The sequence below is a fragment of the Perognathus longimembris genome, chromosome 2 (genome assembly GCF_023159225.1).
Source record: "Perognathus longimembris pacificus isolate PPM17 chromosome 2, ASM2315922v1, whole genome shotgun sequence".
NCBI classification, from domain to species: Eukaryota; Metazoa; Chordata; class Mammalia; order Rodentia; family Heteromyidae; genus Perognathus; species Perognathus longimembris.
The window spans coordinates 26,091,990-26,117,827 of record NC_063162.1 but is presented as its reverse complement, the minus strand read 5'-3'; the positions used below and the strand labels follow the sequence as shown (position 1 = coordinate 26,117,827).

Here is a 25,838-nt window from a genome sequence, read left to right as displayed (position 1 = left end):
AGCAAATTTGTGGGTGCTGTACCCACAGTACATTATAGCTCTTTACTGGTTTTGTGAACCTTGCTTCCTGATGTGTTCTTGCCCTTCTAGCAACCGGACCAGCATCGCTTTGTGAGGAAATGGCCCTCAGTTTGTTAGAACACACTTTACCTGTACACACAAGGGCCAGAAGTGCCTAAGATTTTGTGTTCTGACCTCTAGCCCTTGAGAACTGACTGATATATTTAAAAATCTAAATTTCAACACATCAGCATAATATAGTCATGCCAGGTCATGATGAAGTCATAATGAATTCCTACTGTTTTGATTGGCTAGCCAAAAGGGTCAGATCTGAATTACATTTAATTTTCTTTAAGAAAATTTGAGGGAGGTCACAAGATCAGTGTGAACAACCTAATATAAAGGAGAAAAGGTGGCCTACCTAGTTTTGTCATTGCCTCAATGGTTTGCCCCCTCTGGCTGAGCTCTCAGCAAAAGTGGAGACACCCACAATAACACAGTAGCTTCCTGCTGCAAACTGAGCAGCAGTGGTTCTTCGAAGCCAGGCTTGTGAATCCTTCATGCTTTTAAGGTCATCAGCATGACTCTAGAGGCTAGCTGTGTGTCCTTCAAAGCTTTCCACTGCCTTCTAAGAACAGCAGTAGCCAGAACTAGAAGACAAAGATTTATGGAATCTTGGCTGCTTGGATTGTATTATCCTGGGAGGCAATATGGGTTAGCCAGTGTGGTAAATTTTGCATGATACCATCTCCTCTCTCTCAGAGCTACTTTAAGTTCCCTTGGCAATGTTCCCATGAAAGGGTGGCCCTATCTGGAGAAGCCTAGGCCTTTTCCTTCCTTTTATTATGTTTAATTTTTTTTTTTAAGTGCTGGAACCAGCAATCTACTCCTTTCCTGCCCTACCCTGGCCCCAGAGTTTCTGACTTCTCCCCCCCCCCCCCCCCAACTCCTTTGGAAACTTTTTTGAACCAGCGTAGAATCAACTTAAGAGACTACTTCCGCACCCCTCCCACTAATGGGAATATTGTGTGTCATGGGTGGAAAGATTTGAATACTACTATCACATTGAGCATAAGTAAGGCTGTTTGTCTGCCTTGGCACACAGCCCAAGTTAACTTTGCTTTGCTGAAAATGGATACAATGGTCTGTGTTTGAACAAAAAATCATGTGTATCAAATGCTTTTGGAAAAGCATGTCCATGTAGCAGTTACTTTAATAAACACAGTGCTTTGGCAAGGCAGTTCAATGTCACAGCTGCATTTAAACACCTATACATTGTTAAATTTAATGTATTTTAAGTAAACTTATAATTCTAGAATACTTTGCAATTTAGAGAAAAGTTACAACAATGTTGCATTATGGAAGATGTATATAGGATCTTATTATCTTATATTATTAAAGTATATTTGATAAAATTAATGTAATGAACCAATATTGGTAATTATTATTTCCTAAAGTACCTATTTGTTACAATTTGAATATGAAGTGTCCCCCACAGATTCATGTGTTGAATGCTTTGTCCCAGATACTATTTTGGGAGATTCTAGAAATGTTAGGAAGGAGGCTCAGCTGAAGGAAGGAGACCACTGGGTTATACTTTCTTTTGCCAGTCCTGGGGCTTGAACTCAAGGCCTAAGCACTGTCCCTGGCTTCTTTTTGCTCAAGGCTAGCACTTGGCCACTTGAGCCACAGCACCACTTCTGGCCTTTTCTATATATATGGTGCTGAGGAATCAAACTCAGGGCTTCATGTATATGAGGCAAGCACTCTTGCCACTAGGCCATATTCCTAGCCCTGGGTTATACCTTTGAAGAGGGTACTTGGCCCCTAGTCCCTGTCCAGCTGTTCCCTGTCTAACACAGGAAGTTCTTCTTCCATATACTCCACTGCCATGATATTCCGTCTCACTATGGACCCAGAATCCACAAAACTAAGCATTATGGACTGAAACTCTATTGTTGATGACCTTGACATGAGAAATACAGATTAGGATATTTAATATAATGTTGCCCAACTGAGATTTGTTTGGATTCTTTCTCATAATTAGACTGGGGTTATATGGTGTTTAGAGGAAAATGCAGAGGTAAAGGAGCATTTTCGTTTGCTCATAGCAGGGCCATGGACTGTCAACATGACTTATCGCTGTTGATCTTGGTCACTTTGCTGTTGTAGTGAAGTATTGTGAGATCTTTCCACTGTAATGGCACTTTCTTTTTTTATTTTTTGTATTTTTTTTGTAATGCCACTTTCTTACTCCCTTTCTATATTGTACTTCATGGAAAGAAGTCACTTAAATGTGTTCTGCACTTCAAATGTGGAGAATTATACATTACCTCCTAGAGAGCAAAGTGCTTACATAAATCACTTGAAGTTTTTTATGTACATCATTTGTCTATTCACTCCAATTAATTTATTTACTAATAAATTGTAGTCTAATGTAAGTATAGACTCATGAATATTTTATACTTTGGGTTATAATTGAGTTATTTTTGCTGCTGAAATTGTTCTAGACTCTTTGACACTTTTAGAGTTGACTTCTGTATCACTTTGACATAATACATCTTTGTAAGTTTTTTAAAAGTTATCACTTCTTGGTAATAAGATACTCCAAGTTTACCTTGGCTCAGTCCTACAATCAGCTATTTCCTAAGGTAGTTTTATTTTAATGGAGACTGGTTTTAGAAATGTGTAGGAGTGAGATGTGCTTTTTGCTAATTGGGTGTCTTTGTTTAGATACACTTCTGGTTGATAAGCAAATATATTCTATTTTTTGTTTGGTTTTGTGTTTTTTTTTTTTTTGCCAGTTCTGGGGCTTGAACTTGGGGCCTGAGCACTGTCCCTGGCTTCTTTTTGCTCAAGGCTAGCACTCTGCCACTTGAGCCACAGAGCCACTTCTGGCTTTTTCTATATATGTGGTGCTAAGGAACCAAACCCAGGGCTTCATGTATATGAGACAAGCACTTTACCACTAAGCCATATTCCTAGCCCCTAAGCAGATATATTCTAAACTTGTATATGTATATATATATATGCATATATACAACCTTATGTATATATTTTGCTATATTTATCCATATGTATCTGTATTGAGCAAAAATTGATACTGATGTTTCTGACTCTAATCCACTACCTTTAGTGAAAAAAATTAAAAACAAAGTTGATTTTAGTAATTGTTCAGAAGAACTCATAATATCAAAACCTCATCTCTCTATGAATGTTTTTGTGTATGTTATCATTAAAAACTGAATTTGAAGATAATTGGAAACTTTAAAGGTGTTGAAAGTGAAAGACTGTAAAAATAAAGATTGGACTGCAAAAAAAAAAAGTAAAAATCTTGGATAGCTAAGGGCTTGTTAGTAAGGTGACTTAGTTATTGGGCATAGCAAGTGCAAGGTCTTGAGTTTATTCCCCAATACTGTCAAGAGAAAGAAGTAATGGGAGGGTAAATATGATCAAATTATGTTAAATTCATGTATGAGAATGTTACAGTGAAACCCATTTTATATAATTAATACATGCTAATTAAAATATTTAAAAAAGAAATGAAGATTGGTAGGGGAAAATATGGATTCATAAGATTTGTTAATTGCCATACAACATGTATCATTTTCCCCCAAGATTTGGAAGTACTAATGGTTTATTATGGTTATATATCTCTGTCAGTCCTATGCATACATTCTTGTAGTCTCCCTATGACCATTCTATTTCAAAAATAGAAAAAATGACACAGAATTTGAACCCTGTATCAAGTATCATGAAAAGCACTTTAGTATATTCACATACAGTAAAACTGAATGGATAAATGCAGGCATTCTTGAAACTGGCAAAATATCTTTGTACAATAGTTACTCTGGGCTTTTATTTTATGATACATAAAACCAGAGTACCTCTTTTCATGAGTTTTATCAATAGACTTCTGTTTTAATGGAGAACTAGAAACAATGTAGGGATCAGAAAGCCCATCCTCCACGCTATCCAGCCAATTACCCTTCCTTCCCCTAGCCCCCACTGATAAAGAAACTACCATCATTACTCAGTCCAACTTTTGTGGCTCTGGCTTAGTCACAGATGTTGTGTGAAAAGTGCCTCTTAACTGTCCATGCCATAAGATTAAGGAAGATAACATTAAAAAATTCATTTTTGAGTTAAAGGCCATTAGTGATCTTAAGGTGGTAGAGTGGAATGTAATGGAATGAAGAACAAATGACTGAGTGAATGGTGGCAAGGAAGGGAAGGCACAGTGTAGTCCAGTCTTACATTTGTTGTGTGTAAAGGACAGGAACGGTTTATGCTGATGGAAGAAACCACTGACCTCTTCTTTTCTCTTTTTTTTTGTTTGCCCAAGGCTTGAACTCAAACTCAAGTACCTCATGGTCACTCAATTTGCCCACAGCTGGTGCCTCCCTTTTTTCCTGGTTAATCAGAGTTGTAGTCTTGAGGACTTCCCCATCCCCCTCAGGCTGGCTTCAAACTACAGTCCTCTAGATCTCAGCCTTCTGAATAGCTAGGTTAATAGGTGTGAGCCACTGATACCCAGCTCTATTGGCCATTTTTGATTAATAGTTAAGCATTGTTAATTATATTACTTAATGCAACCAATCTCCAGAACATTTTTTTTTGTTTGTTTGTTTGTTTTTGTTTTTGGCCAGTCCTGGGCCTTGGACTCAGGGCCTGAGCACTGTCCCTGGCTTCTTCCCGCTCAAGGCTAGCACTCTGCCACTTGAGCCACAGCGCCGCTTCTGGCCGTTTTCTGTATATGTGGTGCTGGGGAATCGATCCTAGGGCCTCGTGTATCCGAGGCAGGCACTCTTGCCACTAGGCTATATCCCCAGCCCCAGAACATTTTAATCTTGAAAAATGAAACTGTGTATTCACTAAACACCAGAAATTGCTTTTAAGAATGAGAGTTACTGGGCTGGGAATATGGCCTAGTGGTAAAAGTGCTTGTCTCGTATACATGAAGCCCTGGGTTTGATTCCTCAGTACCACATATATAGAAAAAGCCAGAGGTGGCACTGTGGCTCAAGTGGCAGAGTTCTAGCCTTGAGCAAAAAGAGGCCAGGGACACTGCTCAGGCCCTGAGTTCAAGCCCCATTACTGGCAAAAAAAAAAAAAAGAAAAAAAAAGAAAAAAAAGAATGAGAGTTACTAAAGTACTTTATATGCTAGGGGAAAAACCAGTACAATGAAAAGGTTTGAAGGTATAGGAAAAATGCTAAGAACTTGAAGGATTATCGTTAAAAGAAAAGCAAATATTTTGTACCCTTTATTAACAAGTCCTCCATCTCTATTGAGTGCAGTTTTCAATTTATTTTCTACTTCTATTGCAGAAACCCTCATAACATTGATAGGTATGTATTTTTGTAGAAATAAGACAATTTTTAAATTTATTTATTTATTTATTCATTCATTTCATTCACCAGGCCTGGGGTTTGGGACTGAGAGCCTGAGCACTGTCCCTAGCTTCTTTTTGCTCAAGACTAGCACTTTACCTCTTGAGCCACAGCACCACTTCCAGCTTTTTCTGTTTATGTGGTACTGAAGAATGGAACCCAGGACTTCATGCATGCTAGGCAAGCACTATACCACTAGTAGCCATATATTCCCAGCCCCCACAAGACATTTTTTTAAGATAAGGTCTTGAGTTTTTTAAAACAGATGACCCCCCCCATCTCTTTCATAACTTATTCTTGTGTAGGTGGTAGGTAATATATAACCATAACATTTTCACCATGCTCAGAGGGTGTATACACTGGAAAATTAATTTGCAGCATAGAGTAGAGCAAGCTACCATAAAAAAGCATTAAATGTCATCAGAAGGTCCATGTAAATGTAAAGTTAAACACTAGAACTATGTTTCTTCTACTGTATAATCAAGTCAGATAAACTTCACATTCTTATTTTTAGTTTTAGTTACAAATGAGAATTTTACATTTCTTGGTTGAGCCAGAACTTGCACTAGGACTTTTGCTGCCCTCTTCCATGAAGCCAAAGGACACTGTAACAGAATGAGTTAGTTGTTTTAATTTATTTTTTAATTTTTTTGCCAGTCCTGGGCTTGGACTCAGGGCCTGAGCACTGTCCCTGGCTTCTTTTTGCTCAAGGCTAGCACTCTGCCACAGTGCCACTTCTGGCCACTTTTCTATATATGTGGTGCTGGGGAATCAAACCCAGGGCTTCATGTATACGAGGCAAGCACTCTACCACTAGGCCATATTCTCAGCCCCCAGAATGAGTTAGTTGTGAAATGACCTTTAGTTGACAAGATCCAAGTAGGCAAGATAGGAGTTGCTTTGAATTGTAATTTTGTTTGAAATGGAGAACTGTTGCTTCAGTGCTTACAGCAACGCTCTCATTGACAGGTACAGGTAAGTACCTGATCCCCTCATCCACTCTAGATCTTTCTCTAAATTGTTCTTTTTTTTTGGCTTTGATAGTCTGATTTCCATCCTGTAGCTCACTGGCTAGTTGTAGGCATGCTTGTTTTCAATTTTCACCCAAAACAGTAGTATAAAAGCATTAATATATTCGTAAAGATTTTGATATTTACAAGTATTCTCTTTCTTTTTTTTTCTTTTTGGTCAGAACTCAAGGCCAGGGTGCTGTCCCTGAGCTATTCTGCTCAAGGCTAGCACTCTATCACTTTTAGCCACAGCTCCACTTCTGGTGGTTTTCTGGTGGTTAACTGAGATAGAAGTCTCATGAACTTTCCTGCCTGGGCTGGCTTCGAACCATCATCCACAGATCTTAGCCTCCTGATTACAGGTGTGAGCTACTGGTACTGGGCTCTATCATCTTCCTTCCTCCCTCCTTACCTCCTTCTTTCCTTCTTTCCTTCCTTTCTTCCTTCTTTTCTTCCTTTCTTCATTCTTTTCTTCCTTTCTTCCTTCTTTCCTTCCTTCCTTCTTGCTTGCCTGCCTTCCTTCCTTCCTTCCTTCCTTCCTTCCTTCCTTCCTTCCTGCCAGTCCTTGTGCTTGAACTCTGGGACTGGGTGCTTTCCCTGAGCTTTTGTGTTCAAGGCTACAGTCTACACTTGAGCCCTAGATTAACTTCCAGTTTTTTGTGGAGATAAGAGTCTCATGGACTTTCCTGCCTGGGCTGACTTCAAACCAGGATCCTTAGATCTCAGCCTCTTGAGTAGTGAGGATTACGACACAAGCCACCAGTGCCCAACACCTATCATAATTTCTTAAAAACAATATTACCAGTATAGAACAAATAACAAACCATTATTTATCATTAAAGATACAGTCTAACTTGCTCTGGGGAATGCATCTATTGGATTTTTCACTTAGTAAAATTAGTTATTATTTGAGACGAGCACTTTACCACTAGGCCATATTCCCAGCCCCAATTAGTTATTACTATAAATACAAAATCCTGTAACTGTACCCTATTTAGTAAGATAAAATATTGTTATACAGCTCCACATTCATTATAGAATTCAAAAATTATTATTTGGTTAATAACATCATAATATTAATATAAGATTAAGTGAGATACCTAAACTAAATTGAGTGCTTGCATTGACTGAAAAGTATAGTGAATGACTGAAAGTATAATGAGAACTGTATTCTCTGTATAGATAAAAATTAATCCTTGGTGGTCACCAATCTACTGGTTTAACAGAAAGATGACTTACAGTATACTTAGCTTTAGACATAAATTATGTGATGGTAAAACAACATAGAAAAAACGTCAGGAATCTAGAAACCAGATATACCTTTCTGATGTATCCCTGATTCCTATAAATATGACCACCGACTCAGATAAACTGGGCAAGGAGTCAGGTAGCAGAGTGTAGTGGCGAGCTTTCCTACAGCAGGGTTTTTAAAGGGAAAAAAAAACAACAACACATGCAGGTGGTGTACGTGACCACATGTGAAAGCAGGCAGATTTACAGAAGCAGAGCAGCAGAAATTACAGAAAGCAGTTATGATTTCTGTTGAGGCAAAGTTTACATTCCAAATTTTCCCTTTGTTCGATTTCTGAAACTGACCAGAATACATTCTAAGCCCACTTTTCCCCATATCCCAGGTCTCTGTGCCTGCGGGGCCTACTGGTCCACATTCCAGGTTCCCAGCTCTTCCTGAGTTTCACTGCTTTTAACCGAATTCCAATAACCTGGTGTTTAGCTCCTAATTTACTCTACCTCAGAAATTTCCCTTTAATGACTGGCCTGGAGTTTCTCCCTACAAGGAAGTTTTGCCTTCAATACTTAGCCCTATTCCTAATATTCAAGACATCTATCTTTTTGGATTTTAAACCTTTTGGCTTTCTTGCCATGCATTCATCCATTCATTCATTCATACATTCATGGAACATTTATTGAGTGCCCACCATGTAGGAGAAACTGTACTCCTGCTGGGGAGCCTGTTGGACCTTAGAGAAACCAGTTTCCTGTTCTTTATCTGCACCAATTGGAGCAGGTCCTTTCTTTTAACTGTATCCACCCCAGGATTAGACTGGATATCTGAAATCTGATTAAGGTTGGTAACCGCTTGGTGGAGTCAAGCTGCCTAAGGTTTTGAGGACTTACCTTCATGTAAGAGGGTTAGCACTTGTCTTGGTTTCAAAATAACTTTGTATACTAAAAAAATAATTAAAAATTAGTAGCTTGAAAGTAGTTTAAAATAATCTGGTTAGACTCTTATCTACATTTAGATCATCTTGCAAAGTTCTAGGTGTGGCAAGCCAATACATATGGAAGGTAAGCTTATAGAGGTAGGAAGTCAAAGTTGGGAAAGGTGAATGACTTGCTAAGACAGAGGTTCCCACAGGGAGTCAGTGGCTTGAGCCTGTAGCCTTAGCCTGTAGCCCTATGTTAAAATCAGACGATTAAGGCTTGAAGCTACCCTAGGCAGGCAGAAAAGTCCCTGAGACTCTTAATTCCAATTACACACACACACACACACACACACACACACACACACACACACACACACTCGCATGCACGTGCAGAGGTAGAGTTGTAGCTCAAGTGGTACAGTCCCAAACTTGAGTGAAAAAGCTGAGCGACAACACCCAGGCCCTGTGCCAAAAGAAAAAAAAAAGTGTTCCAGGCAGCAGCTTCCTTTGCCTCTCATCTGGCTTCTCCTGCAAATGGGCATTGCTTGGGTGACTTGATGAGCTTCATAATGAACCTGAAAAGGATGGCTGTCTTGGGGCCAGAAGTAATCTACCTTATGGTGCAGGGAAAAAAAGTGTTCTTGCATTCACAGATTTTTCCAGAGGATATCAAGGTTAACAAGTGTCTTGTATTTGGCTTTATAATTGTAATACCTAAGTAGCTTTCTTTTCTGCTTGCAGTCAAGATGACTTTTTCAAAAGAGAAAAACTGGGTATCTTTAACAGAGAGAGAAAAGACATGAAAGGAAGAAAAGCGGGAGGGATGAAAGGAGGGAGGGAGCTTTGGAAATACATTTGTTCAAGAACAGGAAAAGCTACAACATAAGACAAGCAAGCCCTTGAGTAACTAGGGAAATGAGCTGTTAGGCTCTTCGGCCAATCTGTTCTTTCTGTCAATGAAAAAGACATAAGGTTCGAGGTTCCTTCCGAAACGGGGCTGGCTAATTTAGCCCCTCCCACAAGCCCAAGGGTCTGTTATATCTCTGATCCTTGAGTACCTCTCTCTCTGAGACGGACCACAGCAACCAAGGCTGGAAAAACAAAAAACAGAAAACAAAACTAAGAAAGAGGAAGGAAACAAAAGCTGCTACTTATGGAAGATATAAAAGGTAAGACCCAAACTGATTTGATCCGAAGTGTTAAGAAAAAAGGGAGAGGGAAAAAAGACAAGATCAAAAGCAAGTACTTGAAAGAACAAGAGGCAAAAAGCCCTGAATAAACTTTCCCACCCTCTTGCTTCTGAGAGGAGGCAGAGAAAGAACTTTGGGAAACTTTTAGGAAGCAAAGCTCAGGGTTTTAGTCAAGAGTGACTCTTGAGCCAGCTGGAGGAACTCATGAATATTCATTGCATGCAAATCTTGCTTTTTAGAGGCAAATGACGTTTTTTTTGTCCTCTTGCTGTTTTAACTGGCAGTTGTTTCATCTACAGTCTAGAGTCAACTAGCCTGAGTTAGATCCTCAGCAGTGTATTTTCTTGAAGATGCTGGGTTCTGTGTGTAGATTTGTTTTTGAATTTCCTGTGGTGAAATTAGCAAAGGCTTCCCTGCTGAGAGTTGGATGGATAAGTTAATGTGGCAAGAGGCTGTCACAACAGGACCTAGGAGCAAGTCTTGCAAAAGGTTGAGTTTCTGGAGATGTGTGGGAGAGTGCTTGTCAGTGAAGGGTAAGGAGGAGTGGAGGGAAGAAAGAATAAGAGAGTTCTGTTTCAAAAGAGTGGGTCATATCTGACTGACTACATTTATATTTTGTTTCAAAGTACAAGAGCAGCCTGTTTGCACAAATGGTGTGCACTCTGTCCTTTTACCTCTTTTGGGCATTTTCTGCCAGGAGCTTGCCAGTCCTGAGAAACCAGGAAGAATCTCTGCAGGGGTGCAGGAATGTAGGGTCTCAAACCTTCATCCCTGACTTTAAATATCCCAGCACATGTTTATGTCGCATAGACTGTGGAGGAATAAGATGAGGCGCCAGCAGATTGCTTACAGTTAAAATGAGGATGGCTGTTAAGGTTTACTAAATCTTTTATTCTGTGCTGGAAGCTGTTCTAAGTTCACTCCATGTGCTGTTTAGTCCTCACTTCAGCCACTGAAGGTAAATGCTGTCATTATTATCCCCATTTTCCAGATGAGGAAGTTGAGGCACTGAGAAAGTAACTCATTCTGGGAATGACAGTTAGGAAGTGGTGAATGTGGTGGTGGGCAGAAGGGAGCTGGAGCAGCCCAAGGGCTTTTTCTGCTTCCCACACCCTGCAAGGAGCCTTTGCTCTGCTCAGGAGGCTCTCTCAAGATGCCTTAAGGTTTGTGAATCCCTGAAGCTGGAGAAATGATGCTGATAAAATCTCGGGTATGTGAAGGAACTTGAGCTTTACAATCAGGCTCATATGCATTTTTCTCATTTGGTACTCAAGGGCATTCTTTATGGGAGAGAAGTGGATATTGTTCTTATGGCCTTTTACAAAAGGGAGAAACTGAGGCTAAGAAGGGTTAGGTGGTGTGAATCATACAGCTAGCTGTTGAAGAGTCCAGATCAGACCAGAAAACCCCCACTTCTGGTTTCTCTTCTACCTACTGAGTGCGACCAGTCATCTCTGAACTTCTGTCCCCGCCCTCGTTCCCCCCCCCCCCAACTAAGTCATCACTGGGCTAATTTCAGTTCCCCAAGGGAACTGCTCACTCCCTTCCTCTTAAACTGTTGCAAGGCACTTAAGGCGATTTGACCCTTTTGCCCTTTATTCTGAAGCTAACTTGCTTCATTTGAAATCTTGGTTCCATCATTTTTTGTCTGCCTCAGTTTCCTCTGTGAAATGAAAAGAATAACTGTTTCATAATGCTGTTGTCAGGACTGAATGGGGAAGATCCATTCAAGGTTCTTAGAAAAGGGTCTGATAAGTGATTTGTGCTCATTAGGTGTTTGCTGTGGCTGTTGCTTCTTCAAGCCTAACCCTGAGTATTACAATCCCTTTTTAAGCCTTCTCCAATACTTTGAACCCAAGTTAGATCCCATCTTGGATGTTTCTACAGTATCTCACTCTTTATGCGGAAGATGACAATCATAATTTTCTATATTCCTGCCCCCCCCCACCTTCCTCACTTCACCAGTTACAGTTTCTTTATTCGTCTTTCCTTTGTTCAGAGTGAGTTTTCATTACCACATGATTTTCAGCATGGTTAGGATGGTGGTAGAGAGACCTCCATCGTCACAGAGGCACAGCGGCAGAGGCCCAATCGGGGTGCTTGTGCAGCAGTTCTAGAGGACTTGCTACCAGAAACCACTCAGAAGCTGAATGACTGAATACTGACTCAGGAAGATCCATGAGAGAGATTCAGTGGCCAGTGGTTGGAGCAAACCTACAGAATTCTTCATCAGGTCCACTCTTTATTGTGAGTCACTTGATGGTAACCCTTGCCCAGCCCCCATGACAGGTTCTTGAACTTAGTGTCCATCTTAAAGAAGATGCTAGTTTTCCCCATGGGGTGGTACACCTTGTTTTCCTGTGCAAGTCAGAAAGATGCTGGCTAGCCATTCAGGCCCTGAGCTCCCTAATGGGCACTCAATAAGTATCTAGTAAACTAAGTACTATTGTTTTAGCAGATTTTCACTGAAAAGTCAGGAGGCAGGGCTTCTTCCTTGCTGGTGCCTGCAACTCTGCACAATCCATAAAGACATTCCTGTAGATAGATACACAAAACCAAAATGTGTCTCCTCTCAGTGTGGATGGTCTTCATTGCTAATGTGACTCTACCAGGGCACCAAGTTTAGTTGAGCTTTAGACCCATCCCCCACTCAGCAGGGAGCCAAATGTGTCCTGGTAGTTCTCTGTTGTTCCTGAGCTCCTCAGGCCCACTTTATGGCAACCTTGATGCATGAGCCAGGGTGCTCTCACAGTGAAATAAAAACAAACACTGCAGAGGTTAGCCCTGGTTAAAATGATAAAGTACATTTAATTTGTTGCCAATGCACCCTCCCTTTCCTCTTCCTGGCATACCTTCAAATCAGTTTGACAAATATTATTGTATGTCCACCATTTGTAAGTCCCTATTCCAGCTGCTTGGGATATAAACCATTTGTCATGATCTAGTATAGGAGGGAGACATATACACAACCATCTTTAATTGAAACCAGGCTCAGTGAAGTAGTACTAATAATAGCTAACATTCATTATTTACTATGTGCCAGACACTGTAATTTTTTATATGTGTATCCCATGTAATCTTCACAACTCTGTGATATTGGTTCCTGTATCTTATAGTTGTAAGTGGAAGTTACTTTTCCAAGGTCACACAGTGAGCTAGTAATAGGCAAAGAGAGAATTTTGACCCATATGGTTAGGGTACAAAGCCTAGTCTCTTAAAATGTGAGTTTTTCACTTCCCCTAAAAACCATAATAGCAGTCTAAAGAAAGAGCTATGAGAAACAGAATTAGGAGTGAGTGATGACTTTTGGGGGAAAAAATGCAACATTTCTTGGACTTTGAGCCCGATGCTCATGGGAAGTCCCTCCCCTTCCCAACAATGCTTAGGACTTTTCTCTTTCTCTTACCCAAATAATAGCCTAGAATGAAGAGTTAAAAGCTTTTTCTCCTTTCCAAGTTCTGAACAGGCATAATATGTATGTGTCTATCCTGGAGATTTAAAGGCAGAAGTCCAGAGTCTAGCTTTGACCATAAGTTTGGGATCACCCATGGTATCAAATAAACCTTTACAAACAAATAAGCTACACATTAAATGATTTCCTTAATCACAATTTTCCTGTCTGGTAATAAGATACATCTGGCAAGCCATTTTTACCAAGGATTGTGATTGGTATTGCTTTTACTTGGCCTAAGTCAGTCTCCCTCCTCCTCCTCCTCCTCCTCCTCCTCCTCCTCCTCCTCCTCCTCCTCCTCCTCCTCCTCCTCCTCCTCCTCCTCCTCCTCTTCTTCTCTCTTCTCTCTCTCTCTCTCTCTCTCTCTCTCTCTGATTTCTCCAATCTTTACAATCATTGTATCCAAGAGCAGTGTTTGATTGACTGGCAATCGTTTAGATGTCCTGGGATTAGCTTGTGCAGAAGGAAGGTGAGGCCTGGGGAAAATCACATAGAGTTTATTCTTTGAAACATTTTGGAGAGAGGCCAGAATGGAGGGCAGTGCCTATGGTGCAGAATCATCTGACATTTTTATGGGTTCAATGGAAGTGTAGAAAAAGGAGTTATAAGCGTAGTCTTGGTGATTGTATATATGTGTATATATATGTGTGTTTCCTTGATCTGTGTTACTCAAACACATTTTCATCATTGCAGATCATTTTAATGTGCAGATTCTCATCCAGAAGTTCTGAGATTGGGCTGGAGTTGGGCATGTCTAACATTATAGCTCCCAAGTGATGATAATGTTGACCTTCCACAGACTATACTCCCACTAGAAATACTGTAGAGTCATTGCATGTTATAGTTTAAGGGCTTATTTTGTTTCTAATGATCATGTCCCCTTTTCTATCCCTGCCTCAGCTACCACTTTCAAACACCAATCAGGTATTTGTCCATGCATGATGATGAGAAGCCTAATTCACTTGTTCATCCATCAAATGTATGTCCTAGAACAAGACAGTAAGACCTCTAATTTGCTATATATTAGAAACCAGTTTGAATCTTCAGCACATATTTGTGTTGGAGTCCTTAAACATTCCCACTTTTTCCCTAAGTTTCTCTTTTTTTTTGCCAGTCCTGGGGCTTGAACTTAGGGCCTGAGCACTGTCCCTGGCTTCTTTTTGCTCAAGGCTAGCACTCTACCACATGAGCCACAGCGCCACTTCTGGCCTTTTCTTTATGTGTGGTGCTGAGGAATCGAACTAGGACTTCACATATACGAGGCAAGCACTCTTCCCACTAGGCCATATTCCCAGCCCCCTAAGCTTCTCTTATTGTCTACTTCCTGCTTGAGAAATACCAGTGTGGAATGTGTGTCTGTCTTCAGAACCCTGTGCAGGGTGTTGGAGTCCTTGGGAGTTGGGCATGGAGGGGACTCAGGTCCCTGAGCCTGGGAACAGCATGCCTGGAGCACTGTCTGCACTTGGAAGAAGCGAAGCGGGAATCCTAGGCATAGAAGAGGAGAATGAATGCACAGAAAAACACCAGACTTTCTTTAGGGTTTGGAAAATTGAGGCATTTGTAGCAGAAATTATTGGAGAAAGAAGCCAGGGAAGAGCCAGGCATAGGTCTTGCACTTTTTGGCTACAATGTCAAAGTGACTTTAGAGACTCAGGAACAGTGGCAGAATATGCCACTATGTATGTCAAGAGGTTCCTTTCTCAAAGATGTTTTTAGTTCTATTGTGTTTGTTTTCCATGGATACACACACATTTATTTATTTTTTCTGGTCCTGGAGCTTGAACTCTGGGACTGGGCACTGTCCCTGGGTTCCTTTTGCTCAAGGCTGGCACTCCACCACTTGAGCCACAGTGCCATTTCCAGCTTTTTATGTGATTAATTGGAGATGAGAGTCTCATAGGCTTTCCTGCCCAGGATGGCTTTGAACCCTGATCCTCAGACCTCAGCTTCCTGAGTAGCTAGGATTACAGGTAAAAGATTTTTGATAGAGATTTTCTTTCTTGAGCTAGGCTAGACTTGAATTTCCTGCCTCAGATCTCCTGATTCCACTGGGACTATAGACATGTACCGCCACATGGGAAACAAAAGTATGTTGTGAAAGGAGACATGAGTATTACGTCAATAATTTCAAATGTTATCATAAACCATAATACTTAAAATGTAACGACTGATACAGGATAATGACATTTCAAAACCAATTGACCAGCAGCACAATTGAACTCTGGTGCATGAAAGTATAATGACATGACATGATTGAAAGAACTCTTTTTTGTAGTCCATATTTAAGGAATAATTTCATTTAAAAAGACAAGAGGTTTCTTTTGAAGGATGTGAATATAGCCATATATTTCTATATGGTTATAAATTAGGGATGAGGAGAAAAATATTCCCCATGATATTGGGGTGTGTTTCTTTCTTTCTTTTTTTTTTAACCAGTCCTGGGGCTTGAACTCAGGGTCTGAGCACTGGCCCTGGTTTCTTTTTGCTCAAGGCTAGCACTCTACCACTTGAGCCACAGCGCCACTTCCGGCTTTTTCTATATATGTGGTGCTGAGGAATCGAACCCAGGGCTTCATTTATGCGAGGCAAGCACTCTACCACTAGGCCATATTCCCAGCCCCTGGATGTGTTTCTTTGAAGTCTCCCTTTTTTATGCCTGGGTTGTTTCAGTATTTTTGAGTAGGACCTCATAAAACTAAGTGATAGTACCATGCTCATAGGCTGTATATTTAATTTGAAGTCTGGATTTTAGAGCAGCAGTGAATCACAAGTATCTTCCATTTTATAGTATAATCTTTGTTAGCATATTTTTTACCCCCAGTCCTGGGCCTTGGACTCAGGGCCTGAGCACTGTCCCTGGCTTCTTTTTGCTCAAGGCTAGCACTCTGCCACTTGAGCCACAGCGCCACTTCTGGCCATTTTCTATATATGTGGGTGCTGGGGAATCGAACCCAGGGCTTCATGTATACGAGGCAAGCACCCTTGCCACTAGGCCATATTCTCAGCTCTGTTAGCATAATTTTCTAAACTAATTTTTTTTATTGTTTCAGAGGTAATATACAGCAAGGTTAACTTTACATATTCGGGTGATATGTACATTTCATTCCTTTTGATTAGTATCAGCTGTTCCCTCCTTCTCTCTCATTCCCTCCCTCCCATGACCACCCTTGAGTTCCTTGGTTTACTTTCATCATTGTCCAGTGTTAGCATAATTTTTATAGTTACAGACTTTCTTTAACAGTTCCCTGTTTCACTGAACATTTAGGTTTTTTCTATCTCCAATAAATGTCTTTGTGCAGGGAAATTTTCCATATGTAAGCATTTATTCTGAGGATAGAATCCCAGAAGTAGAATTACTAGTTGAAAATTTGTAAATATTTTCTAAAGTTCTTGATCTCTGTTGCCACGTTGCATTCCCAAAGGGTGGACTCCTTGTGCTCCCATAAGCAGCTCTTGAGTGACTGCATCCCTCACAGATTTGGTCATTTTTTTGTGTTTTTGTGTTTTTTTTCTCCAACACCAGGATGTGAACTCTGCATCTGATGCTTTTGCTCATTAGCTAGCGTTCTACCAAATGAGCCATGCCTCCAACCCCAATTGTTTTGAAATAAAACAAATCTTACCCACTTGTAAGTTTTCATTTTCATTTGTTTAATTACTATGAATTTGATTTTTTATGTCATTTTCTTTAACCCTTTGGATACTGCTAATATCCTTACACCTCTTTAAGTTATGTGAGTGCTTCATCACATAAGGATATTCAACTTTTTCCACCATACTTGTAATAATGGTTTCTCTGAAACAGATCTTAGGGTTGTTTTTTTGTTGCTGTTGTTGTTTTGTTTTGTTTTTGTGCCAGTGCTGAGGCACAAACTCAAGGCCTAAGTGTTTGTCCCTGAGCTTTTTTGCTCAAGGCTAGTACTCTACCACATGAGCCACAGCTCTAGTTCTGTGTTTGTTTGTTTTTTGATAGCTAATTGCAGATAAGAGTCTCCCAGACTTAACTGCCTGGGCCAACTATGCACTATAGTCCTCAGATCTCAGTCTCCTGAGTAGCTAGCATAAGTCACTGGTGCCCAGTTGCTCTTAGTCTATTTATAAAGAGAATTGCAACTAACACAATTTCATATACAGTTGTATAGTTTTCTAAGTATTTTGATATTACTTTTTTCTTTTTTTCTGTACTGAGTATTGAACTTAGGGCCTTATGCATGTTAATACTTTACTAGTTATTCCCCTAGTCCATTTTACTTTTTTTTTTCTTTTTTGCTGGTCCTGGAGCTTGAACTCGGGGTCTGAGCACTGTCCTTGAGTCTCTCTGTGTTCAAGGCTAGCTCTCTACCATGTGAGCCACGGCACCACTTCTAGCCATTTTTGAATAGTTTATTGGAGATAAGTATCTCACAGGCTTTCCTGTCTGGGTTGGCTTTGAACCTTGATCATCAGATCTCAGCCTCCTGAGTAGCTAGGATTACAGGTATGAGCCACTGGTACCTGGCTCCATTTTATTTTGTTTTTCAGATAGAGTCTGACGTTGACTATTCTTCAAACCATGGTCTTCCTACCTCTGCCTTTGAGTAGGTGGTACTATATAGTGTGTGCCCTGGCCCTCATACTATGTTTTCAGTGTTTCTTTAAATCACAGCAGTTTTTAAAGTTCTAAATGATTTTAATTTGTTTAGCTCATTATTTATATTTTGTTTCATAATGATAAGAAAGAATGGCTTTATGATTTCTGAGGTTTTCTTGTAACTCAACATATAGTATATTTTTATAAACTTTCAGTGAATACTTGTGAATAGAACATATTGTTCTGAATATATAAAACTGGATGTCTGTTAATCCAATCTTCTCAATTTTCTTTTTGTCAGTCCTGGGGCTCGAACTCAGGGCCTGGTCATTGTCCCTGAGCTTCTCTTGCTCAAGGCTAGCACTCTCCCACTTAAGCCACAGCACCACTTCCAGCTTTTTTGTATCAATCAAACTCAGGGCTTCATGCATGCTTGGCAAGCACTCTACCACCAAGCCACATTCCCAGCCCCTCTTCTCAATATAATTTTCTCCTATGTGAAATTATAGTGTATGTACATTTATTTTTTACACTTCATTGATGCCTATGTGAATTTTAGCTCTAGAGAGAAAGAAGGTATGAATAGCTTTTATTTTATTGTAGACTTACTAGAAAATGGAGAGAGTAGTGGAGAGTTGAGAATATGAAATGAAGATAAGTAAATGCAGAGAAGTAAGTCAATGTCTTGGGAAAGATAAAGGATGGTAGGGTAGTATTCTTGCATGACATGGGGAGGTGTTGAACCTGTGTTTCTTTAGTTACAGTGTAGTCACAATGTGACTAAACATTATCAGGCTTTTCCTCTCCAATAATCATCATGGACCCCAGGAGGCCAGAACCCAGGATGTTAGGGTCTAGTTGGCCAGATGCAAAAGGTGATAAACAGAATCTTTGAGCCATAATATCCAAATGGTGTTATTCAGACTCATTCACAGAAACATATTTGGAGAGATGCTTCATCCTCAAGATAACTGAAAGGGAAAGAAGGGCAACCACAAAATAGTGAAAAGGCTAAGTAAATAAAAAGTTAATAGCATAGTTTCATATTATAATTTAAGCTGTAAAATATTGCTGATATCATTTTTGCTTCATTTTTTGTTCTTGTTTTTGCTTTATTTTGGCACAGTTAGAAATGATCATGAAAGCCAGGCATAGTGGCTCACATTGTAATCATAGGTACTCAGGAGACAAAGATTGGGAGGATCATGGTTCAAGGTGAGTCTTGGCAAAATGTTAGTGAGACCCAATTTCAACCAATAGCTGGATGCTAAATCTGAGATGTCTGTAAGATACAAAGTAAGGAAAAAATATTCAGTTCATTGCTGGAAATTTGGGTGCAGAGTTTGGATCAAATGAGAGAAGATTTAAATGCAACAAGATTGAATGAAATCACCAAGGAAGTGAGTACAGTTAAAAGGGGGGGAAGTTTCCAGAATTAGGCCTTGGAATATTCCAACTTTAAAGAAAGAGACAAAGGCACATGGGAGGGGGGATAAAGGGTTGGGCTAAAGAAAGGGGACAAAATGAAGAGAGTATGTTATTCTGGGAGCAAGGTAAAGTAATATATTTTGAGTGAAGAAAGTGGTAAGTGGGGTCTCAGCCTACTCATTGATTAAATAAGGTGAAACTAAGGCTGGTCATGGCATTTAGCACAACAAAGATCATCAGTGATTTTTTTTTTTTTTTGTCAGTTATGAGGCTTGAACTTAGGGCCTGAGCATTGTCCCTGAGCTTTTCCACTCAAAGCTATTAGCACTCTACCACTTTGAGCCACAGCACCATTTCCAGTTTTCTGGTGGTTAATTGGAGATAAGAGTCTCACACTTTCCTTCCTGCGCTGGCTTCAAACCATAGTCCTCAAAAATCTCAGCCTCTTGAGTAGCAAGGATTACAGGCATGAGCCACTTATGCCCAGCCACCAGTGACTATTATATGACACTTTTGGTGGAGCAAAATTCTCCATGCAGTTAGTCCCATTGTTCTCTCATCCCTCTTAACAGCTCCCCACTCTATCTAGACTAAGGAAGAGTTAGTGATATTAAAGAACTTGGCTGAGAAGAGAGGAAGGTGTGGTTCCTCAAAGGAAATTGAGAGTCCTGGTGCCAGAAGAAAGGGAAATGGACTCTTGGTAGTCAACAACAACAATGTTCACTTCAGCTAGAAATAGCCTGTCCTGTGTATCCTACATGTAAAATCTTTCAGGAAGAAACAATTTATTGGAACCTTTGATGGATGCTGACAGACCACCCAGATTACAAACATTTTCTGTGAAAGAAAAGTTAGTGGGCTTCTGGTCCACTTAGTCCTTCAGTTTATCTGTGGGTGTGACATACTCTAATTGACAATCAGAGATGTTCTTTCTCATAAGAGAAAACGGTTCTTGTCAGGTACATTTCTTCTTTAGGTTACAAATATTTTTCTCTTAGTTAAGAACCATCATATAATAGCCACTTTCTAATACATGTAGAAGATTCTTGGGGCTTCTGACTTCTTAATTATATTAGACTAGTTATGTATACTTTTCTCTATAAAATTGTAATGCTTTTATATATGTGTGTATATGTATGTATGATTCATTCATTCATTTAGTGCTGGTACTGGGGCTTGAACTCAGGGCCTGGGAGCTGTCACTCAGCTTTTCACTTAAGGCTAACACTCTTGAGCACTTGAACTACAGCTCCACTTCTAGGGTTTTCTGGTTAATTACAGGAAAGTGTCTCATGGACTTTCCTACCCAGGCTGGCTTCAAATCATGATTCTCAGATCTCTGTCTCCTGAGTAGCTCTGATTATGGTCACAAGCCACGGTAACCATTTAGGAAGCATATCTTCCAGTGGATTCTTGAGGTGGAAGAATGCCTTTTCCCCATCTTACTCCAGCAGTGGTTTGCTTTGACTCATATTCACCCATTGGCAGATACAAACCAAGGCCCACATATTAGAGCAAGTTGCATAGATGACCCTTCCCTAAGCTTCAAAAGGCAATGACAGTTTGGCCAACTTTAACTTACAGTACTTTGCTTTGTCTTACACATATAATTACTGGAGTGAGCCATTCAAAATCAGTAGCTTTGAATGACAAAAACTGTTAATTATCGACAATTGCCTTTAAAAATGTTGTTTGGCAGTTTCTTACGAATCATCCTAATAAGAAAGTTTATCCTAGATGTCAAAGACATGCTATAGAAAATATTCCAATTTTTCCCTGCTGAGAATCTTAAAGCACTTCCATGACTCTGAAGTACCCAGCCAGGGCTGCTACAAACAACTGATATATTGTGCATAGAACAGGGGTAGGTTGAAAATAGCAGTCACTGAAGCTGTGCAATATATAATCTGCACAAATATTCTATGCAACCCTGAAAACCGCTTCTTATTACATTCCAATGCAAAAAAAAAGAACAATTGTTAAATCAAAATGCAGCTTCCTAATGTTTCAGTGGGATAAGTGGGCTTCTTCCCATCTATTTGCCACATTTTCTTATAACAGTGTTCCATAGAGAGAAACCGTTATATATGTTTCTGAGCCTTTATATATTTTTGTCTCATCACCTATTCCAAAACCTTGCCCTTCCATATTCTGTCTGTATTATCAAAGATATTTGTAATGATCAATAAGATCAAAGCTCAAATGAAACACTAAAAACAAAGAAGAAACTCACTTCAAACTAAAGGGCCAATAGAAGCTGTGTATGATACATTATATGCTCAATATTGACCAATAACAGACTACAACCCAGTTCTATTCTCCAGCAAACAAACCACATGCCCACAAATGGGCAGACACAAGATAAGACTCTTAAACCGCTGCAGGTACTTTATAAGTGAGTTAAGAATCTAATGGACTTTCCTGCTCCAGCTGGCTTTGAACTGTTATCCTCAAATCTCAGCCTCCTTGTAGTTAAGATTACAGGTGTGGGCCATTAGTGCCCAGCTACTAGGATAATTTTTTTTTTTTTTTTGCCAGTCCTGGGGCTTGGGACTCAGGGCCTGAGCACTGCCCCTGGCTTCTTTTTGCTCAAAACTAGCATTCTACCTCTGGAGCCACAGTACCACAACCGGCTTTTTCTGCGTATATGTTACTGAGGAATCGAACCCAAGGCTTCATGCATGCTAGGCAAGCAAGCACTCTACCACTAAACCACATTCCCAGCCCCTACTAGGATAATTTTTTAAGAATAGTTGCACTTGATGGTTAGATACTAACCACAAATGGAAATGCTAAGGTGATTTGGAAAAAAATGAAGTTAATGTAAACTACATAAATAAAACATATCATGTGTATATGTGAGAAAGAAAATATACCATAATGGGACTTCCTGAGGACAGTGTTAAACATTTTGTGCATATTTTTTTATTTGACCTTATATGATGAGAACTCTTTTATTCCCATTTTAGAGATGAGGAGTTGAGGTCACTGTCATATACTTTAGGAGGGCCAAAGGTGAGATGCAGATCTAGAAATACCAGACTCAAGTATTGGTGCTGTAACTTAGAGAAATTAGCTTCTCCCATTATGTTTTGTGCTAATTGTAGCTGATATCATTGAATGGAGTATTTTATGTAATTACCTGAGGGATACTACTACATATTTCCTTTTAACAGCATACCAAAAGGTAGAAACTTGTAGTTGATAGGTCAAGGTGATAACATTGACATTTTGAGCATGTATTTTTTGTGGTTCTTTTAAATACTAGTAGATATATGGCCTTATAAATAGGAATAAGAACTAGTAGGAACTAGATCTTACACACACATTTTAATTAATTAATTTTGTCAGTCGTGGGGCTTGAACCCGGGGCCTAGGCTCTGTCCCTGAGCTCTTTTGCTCAAGGCTGGCACCCTACCACTTTGAGCCACAGCTATTCTTCCTGTTTTTCTGGTGGTTAATTGTAGATAAGAGTCTCACAGACTTTTCTGCCCCGGTTGGCTTTAAACCATGATCCTCAGATCTCAGCCTCCTGAGTAGCTACGATTGCAGACATGAGCCACCAGCCCTACTTACATTTTTATATCCAATAATAAGCACATTTAGGCAATCAAATATAATTCAAATCAGTGCAAGCGTGCATGTATGAATGAGTATATGGGTTAATGAATGAAGTTATGAAACAGCAGTGGCCCTAAGGTCTATTAAAACTTTATAGCTATTTGTTCCTACACCAAATCCTTCATAGACTGTTTTGTTTCATGAGTTCATGTGCCTATCCTTTGTAATTTTTTCCTTCATCAGTGTCAGTGTTCTTAGTAGAGTAGCTGCTCTTTGAAAGTGGGAGAGAGTTAGAAGAAGTTGCCCAGAGCAAATCATATCATTGTATTCACAGGAGAGGATTAAGTGTGAGTTTGATTATGAGTTTGGATCTAGGCCATGTCTGTGTTCCAAAGCTTTGATCTGAGGCATGGGGTCCAGATGCAGGAGCATCTGAGGAATATTTTCTTGGTCTGTGTTCAAGTCCTTAGGCGGGAAGTCTTTCTCACTGGTCTCCAAATACATGCACAAACTGAATTCAGACCCTGTGCAAAAGAACTGAAACCAATGGAAATAGCCTCTACCACTTTGGTCAACATTTGTAGTTAAATGGATTTGAAATAAGAGCTGGGACAGAATGTCATTTAAACAAGCCACTGCATACTCTGGAATGGAGTTAGCCAAGGAATTTCACTCGGATTTTCCCCAAGGGGACACTAAATTCTGAGACACAGGGTGGGAGCAATAGTGGGTTTTCAGATATTTTCCCACTAGGGTGAAGAAAGTCCATAATAAACTCCAGTAATTGGGTGGGTCTGGTCCTCAGGACATGAGCATGTTATTATGTCTTCACTAGGGCAGCCAGATAGTAACAAAAGGAGAGACCCAGTCACTGACTATTCTGTGACAGAGGAGTACATTTGTCTTCTTTGGATTTTTTTCCCCCTCTTGTTTGCTAATGTGACTCAAAATACACTGCTCTGAACTAAAGATCATAGATCTCATGAGAGTTCTATTACAGTAATCTCTAAGGTTTAATATGCCAGGTTCTGTGCTAGCTGACTTTTATCAACTTATTCAACCCTACCAGGGGTTGGGAACATCCAGCCTTGGGGCTGTATAAGCCTGGGACAAACACATAAGCTTCTGTTGTCTGCCCATGGTGCCTGCCGATATCAGTAATTTTGTATGGCCTGTGAGTGATGTTTATAAATATCCAAATGGCTTGTGGCAGAAAAAAGGTTCCCGACCCCCTACACAACACTGTTTCTCCATGTTTCTGTCACCCCCAATATTCCCTCAGAGCCAGGTCTGATGGCACACACCTATAATCCCAGAACTCAGGAGGCAGAGCGATGGTGAATTTGAGGCCAGCCTAGGCTGCATAGCAAGATCCTATCTCAAACAACTAAAGAAGAAGTTCCTTCATGACTCAATGCATATTTATTCCTCTTGGGTTATTTATTGAGTGAAGAACTGGAAATTACTTTATGGGTAGTACATTGCCTTTTTGTTTCACATTTGAAATAAGATACTGAACACTGGGTGAGTCTTCTCAGAATGGGGAAAGAGAGGAACTTGTAAAAGAGGTAGTGAAAACTAATGTGCCTGCTGTTATATGGTAGTGCTAGACAAGCACTGGAAACCGGTTCCTGTCAGGAAGTTTAGCCAAGATATTTAAAGAGACTAGCACACGAACCTGGCAAGAATAATCTAATAGTGAGGGAAAGACGTATTTATAGGGATGTTCAGGGGAAGTGTTACAGGGAAAGCACTTATGGATATGGAGGATGTGAAGGAAGAAGAAAATAATTTCCTTCTTGTCTCAGTGACTAGCATGTTACATTAGTTGATCTCCCTTCTTCCTTTGTTTTGATATTTCATTTCCCTCACATTTGTTTCATTCTTTTCTTAAAAACGCTTAATCCCTGGTCCTCTACATCACAATCTTGGTGGTTTTTGGATTCTTTAGTGACAGTACTTGGGATAGGATAAAAATACACTGAGCTGGAGGTAGAAGCTTTAGCTGAATTTAGTTCTCAGCTCCATCTTGGTTGGACAAGTCCCCTTGCTCTTTAGCCTCAACTTTTCCATACCTGTTAAGTGTGTGTGTGTGTGTGTGTGTGCTTGTGTGTGTGTGATATTCACACATATGTCCTCTATGACCTAGGGAGTTATTAGGGAATCAGAGAATAGAGTGGACATAGAAGTATTCTGTAAGCCAGATACCAGTGGTTCATGCCTATAACATTGGCTAACATTGGCTACTCTGCATGCTGAGATCTGAGAATCAAGATTTGAAGCCATCCTGGGCAGAAAAGCCTGTGAGACTTTATCTCCAATTAATGAGTGGACTAGAGGCCTGGCTCAAGAGTTGAGTACTAGGGGGCTGGGGATATAGCCTAGTGGCAAGAGTGCCTGCCTCGGATACACAAGGCCCTAGGTTCGATTCCCCAGCACCACATATACAGAAAAAACGGCCAGAAGCGGCACTGTGGCTCACGTGGCAGAGTGCTAGCCTTGAGTGGGAAGAAGCCAGGGACAGTGCTCAGGCCCTGAGTCCAAGGCCCAGGACTGGCCAAAAAAAAAGAGTTAGAGTACTAGCTATGAGCAAAACAAAACAAAACAAACAATTGAATGAAAAGCAAGGCTCTGAGTTCAGGACCCAGTACCAGCAAGCAAGTGAAGGAGTGAATGAACAAATAAGATGTTTTGCAAACTGCTGTTGAGACTATCCAAATGCAAGTTTTATGAGAATCACAGTTGTCATTATCACACTTCATTCACAAGAACGATTTTAACTTGGAAGCTCCTCCTTAATTTATAAGAATTAAACGCTGAGAAAAATAGTGGAGTCACCACTGTATGGGAGCCAAATGGAGACTGTGACATCTGAAGGTCATTGCCCCCACCCCATACCTTGTCAGTGAGGTAGAAAACAAAGTTTGTTAAATGATTTCAGTTATTGTCAGCTTTTAATGTGTGGCTGGTATGGCAAGAGAGCATTTCATGACAAACAAACTAAACCTTGGCAAACTACATAGCACACATAAACTCTGCTCTTTGCTACCCTCTTTCTAAAAAGGCTAACA

At 40.1% G+C, this 25,838-nt stretch overlaps 1 protein-coding gene across 3 annotated transcripts in view; it reads left to right on the top strand.

The window, feature by feature from the left end:
* Nucleotides 1-25,838, top strand: part of Entpd1 (ectonucleoside triphosphate diphosphohydrolase 1) — an 85,372-nt gene that overhangs the window by 11,942 nt on the left and 47,592 nt on the right. Inside the window, exon 1 of one of the 3 annotated variants that reach the window (XM_048338592.1) lies at nucleotides 9,534-9,736. The exons of 1 other annotated variant lie outside the window; for it this stretch is intronic. In XM_048338592.1, coding sequence (XP_048194549.1) covers nucleotides 9,721-9,736 — 16 coding nt within the window. In that variant the 5' untranslated portion in view covers nucleotides 9,534-9,720. Of the gene's footprint in view, nucleotides 1-9,533; nucleotides 9,737-9,968; nucleotides 10,716-25,838 lie in introns of those variants that run through there. One more of the 3 variants, XM_048338590.1, reaches the window with a different exon arrangement.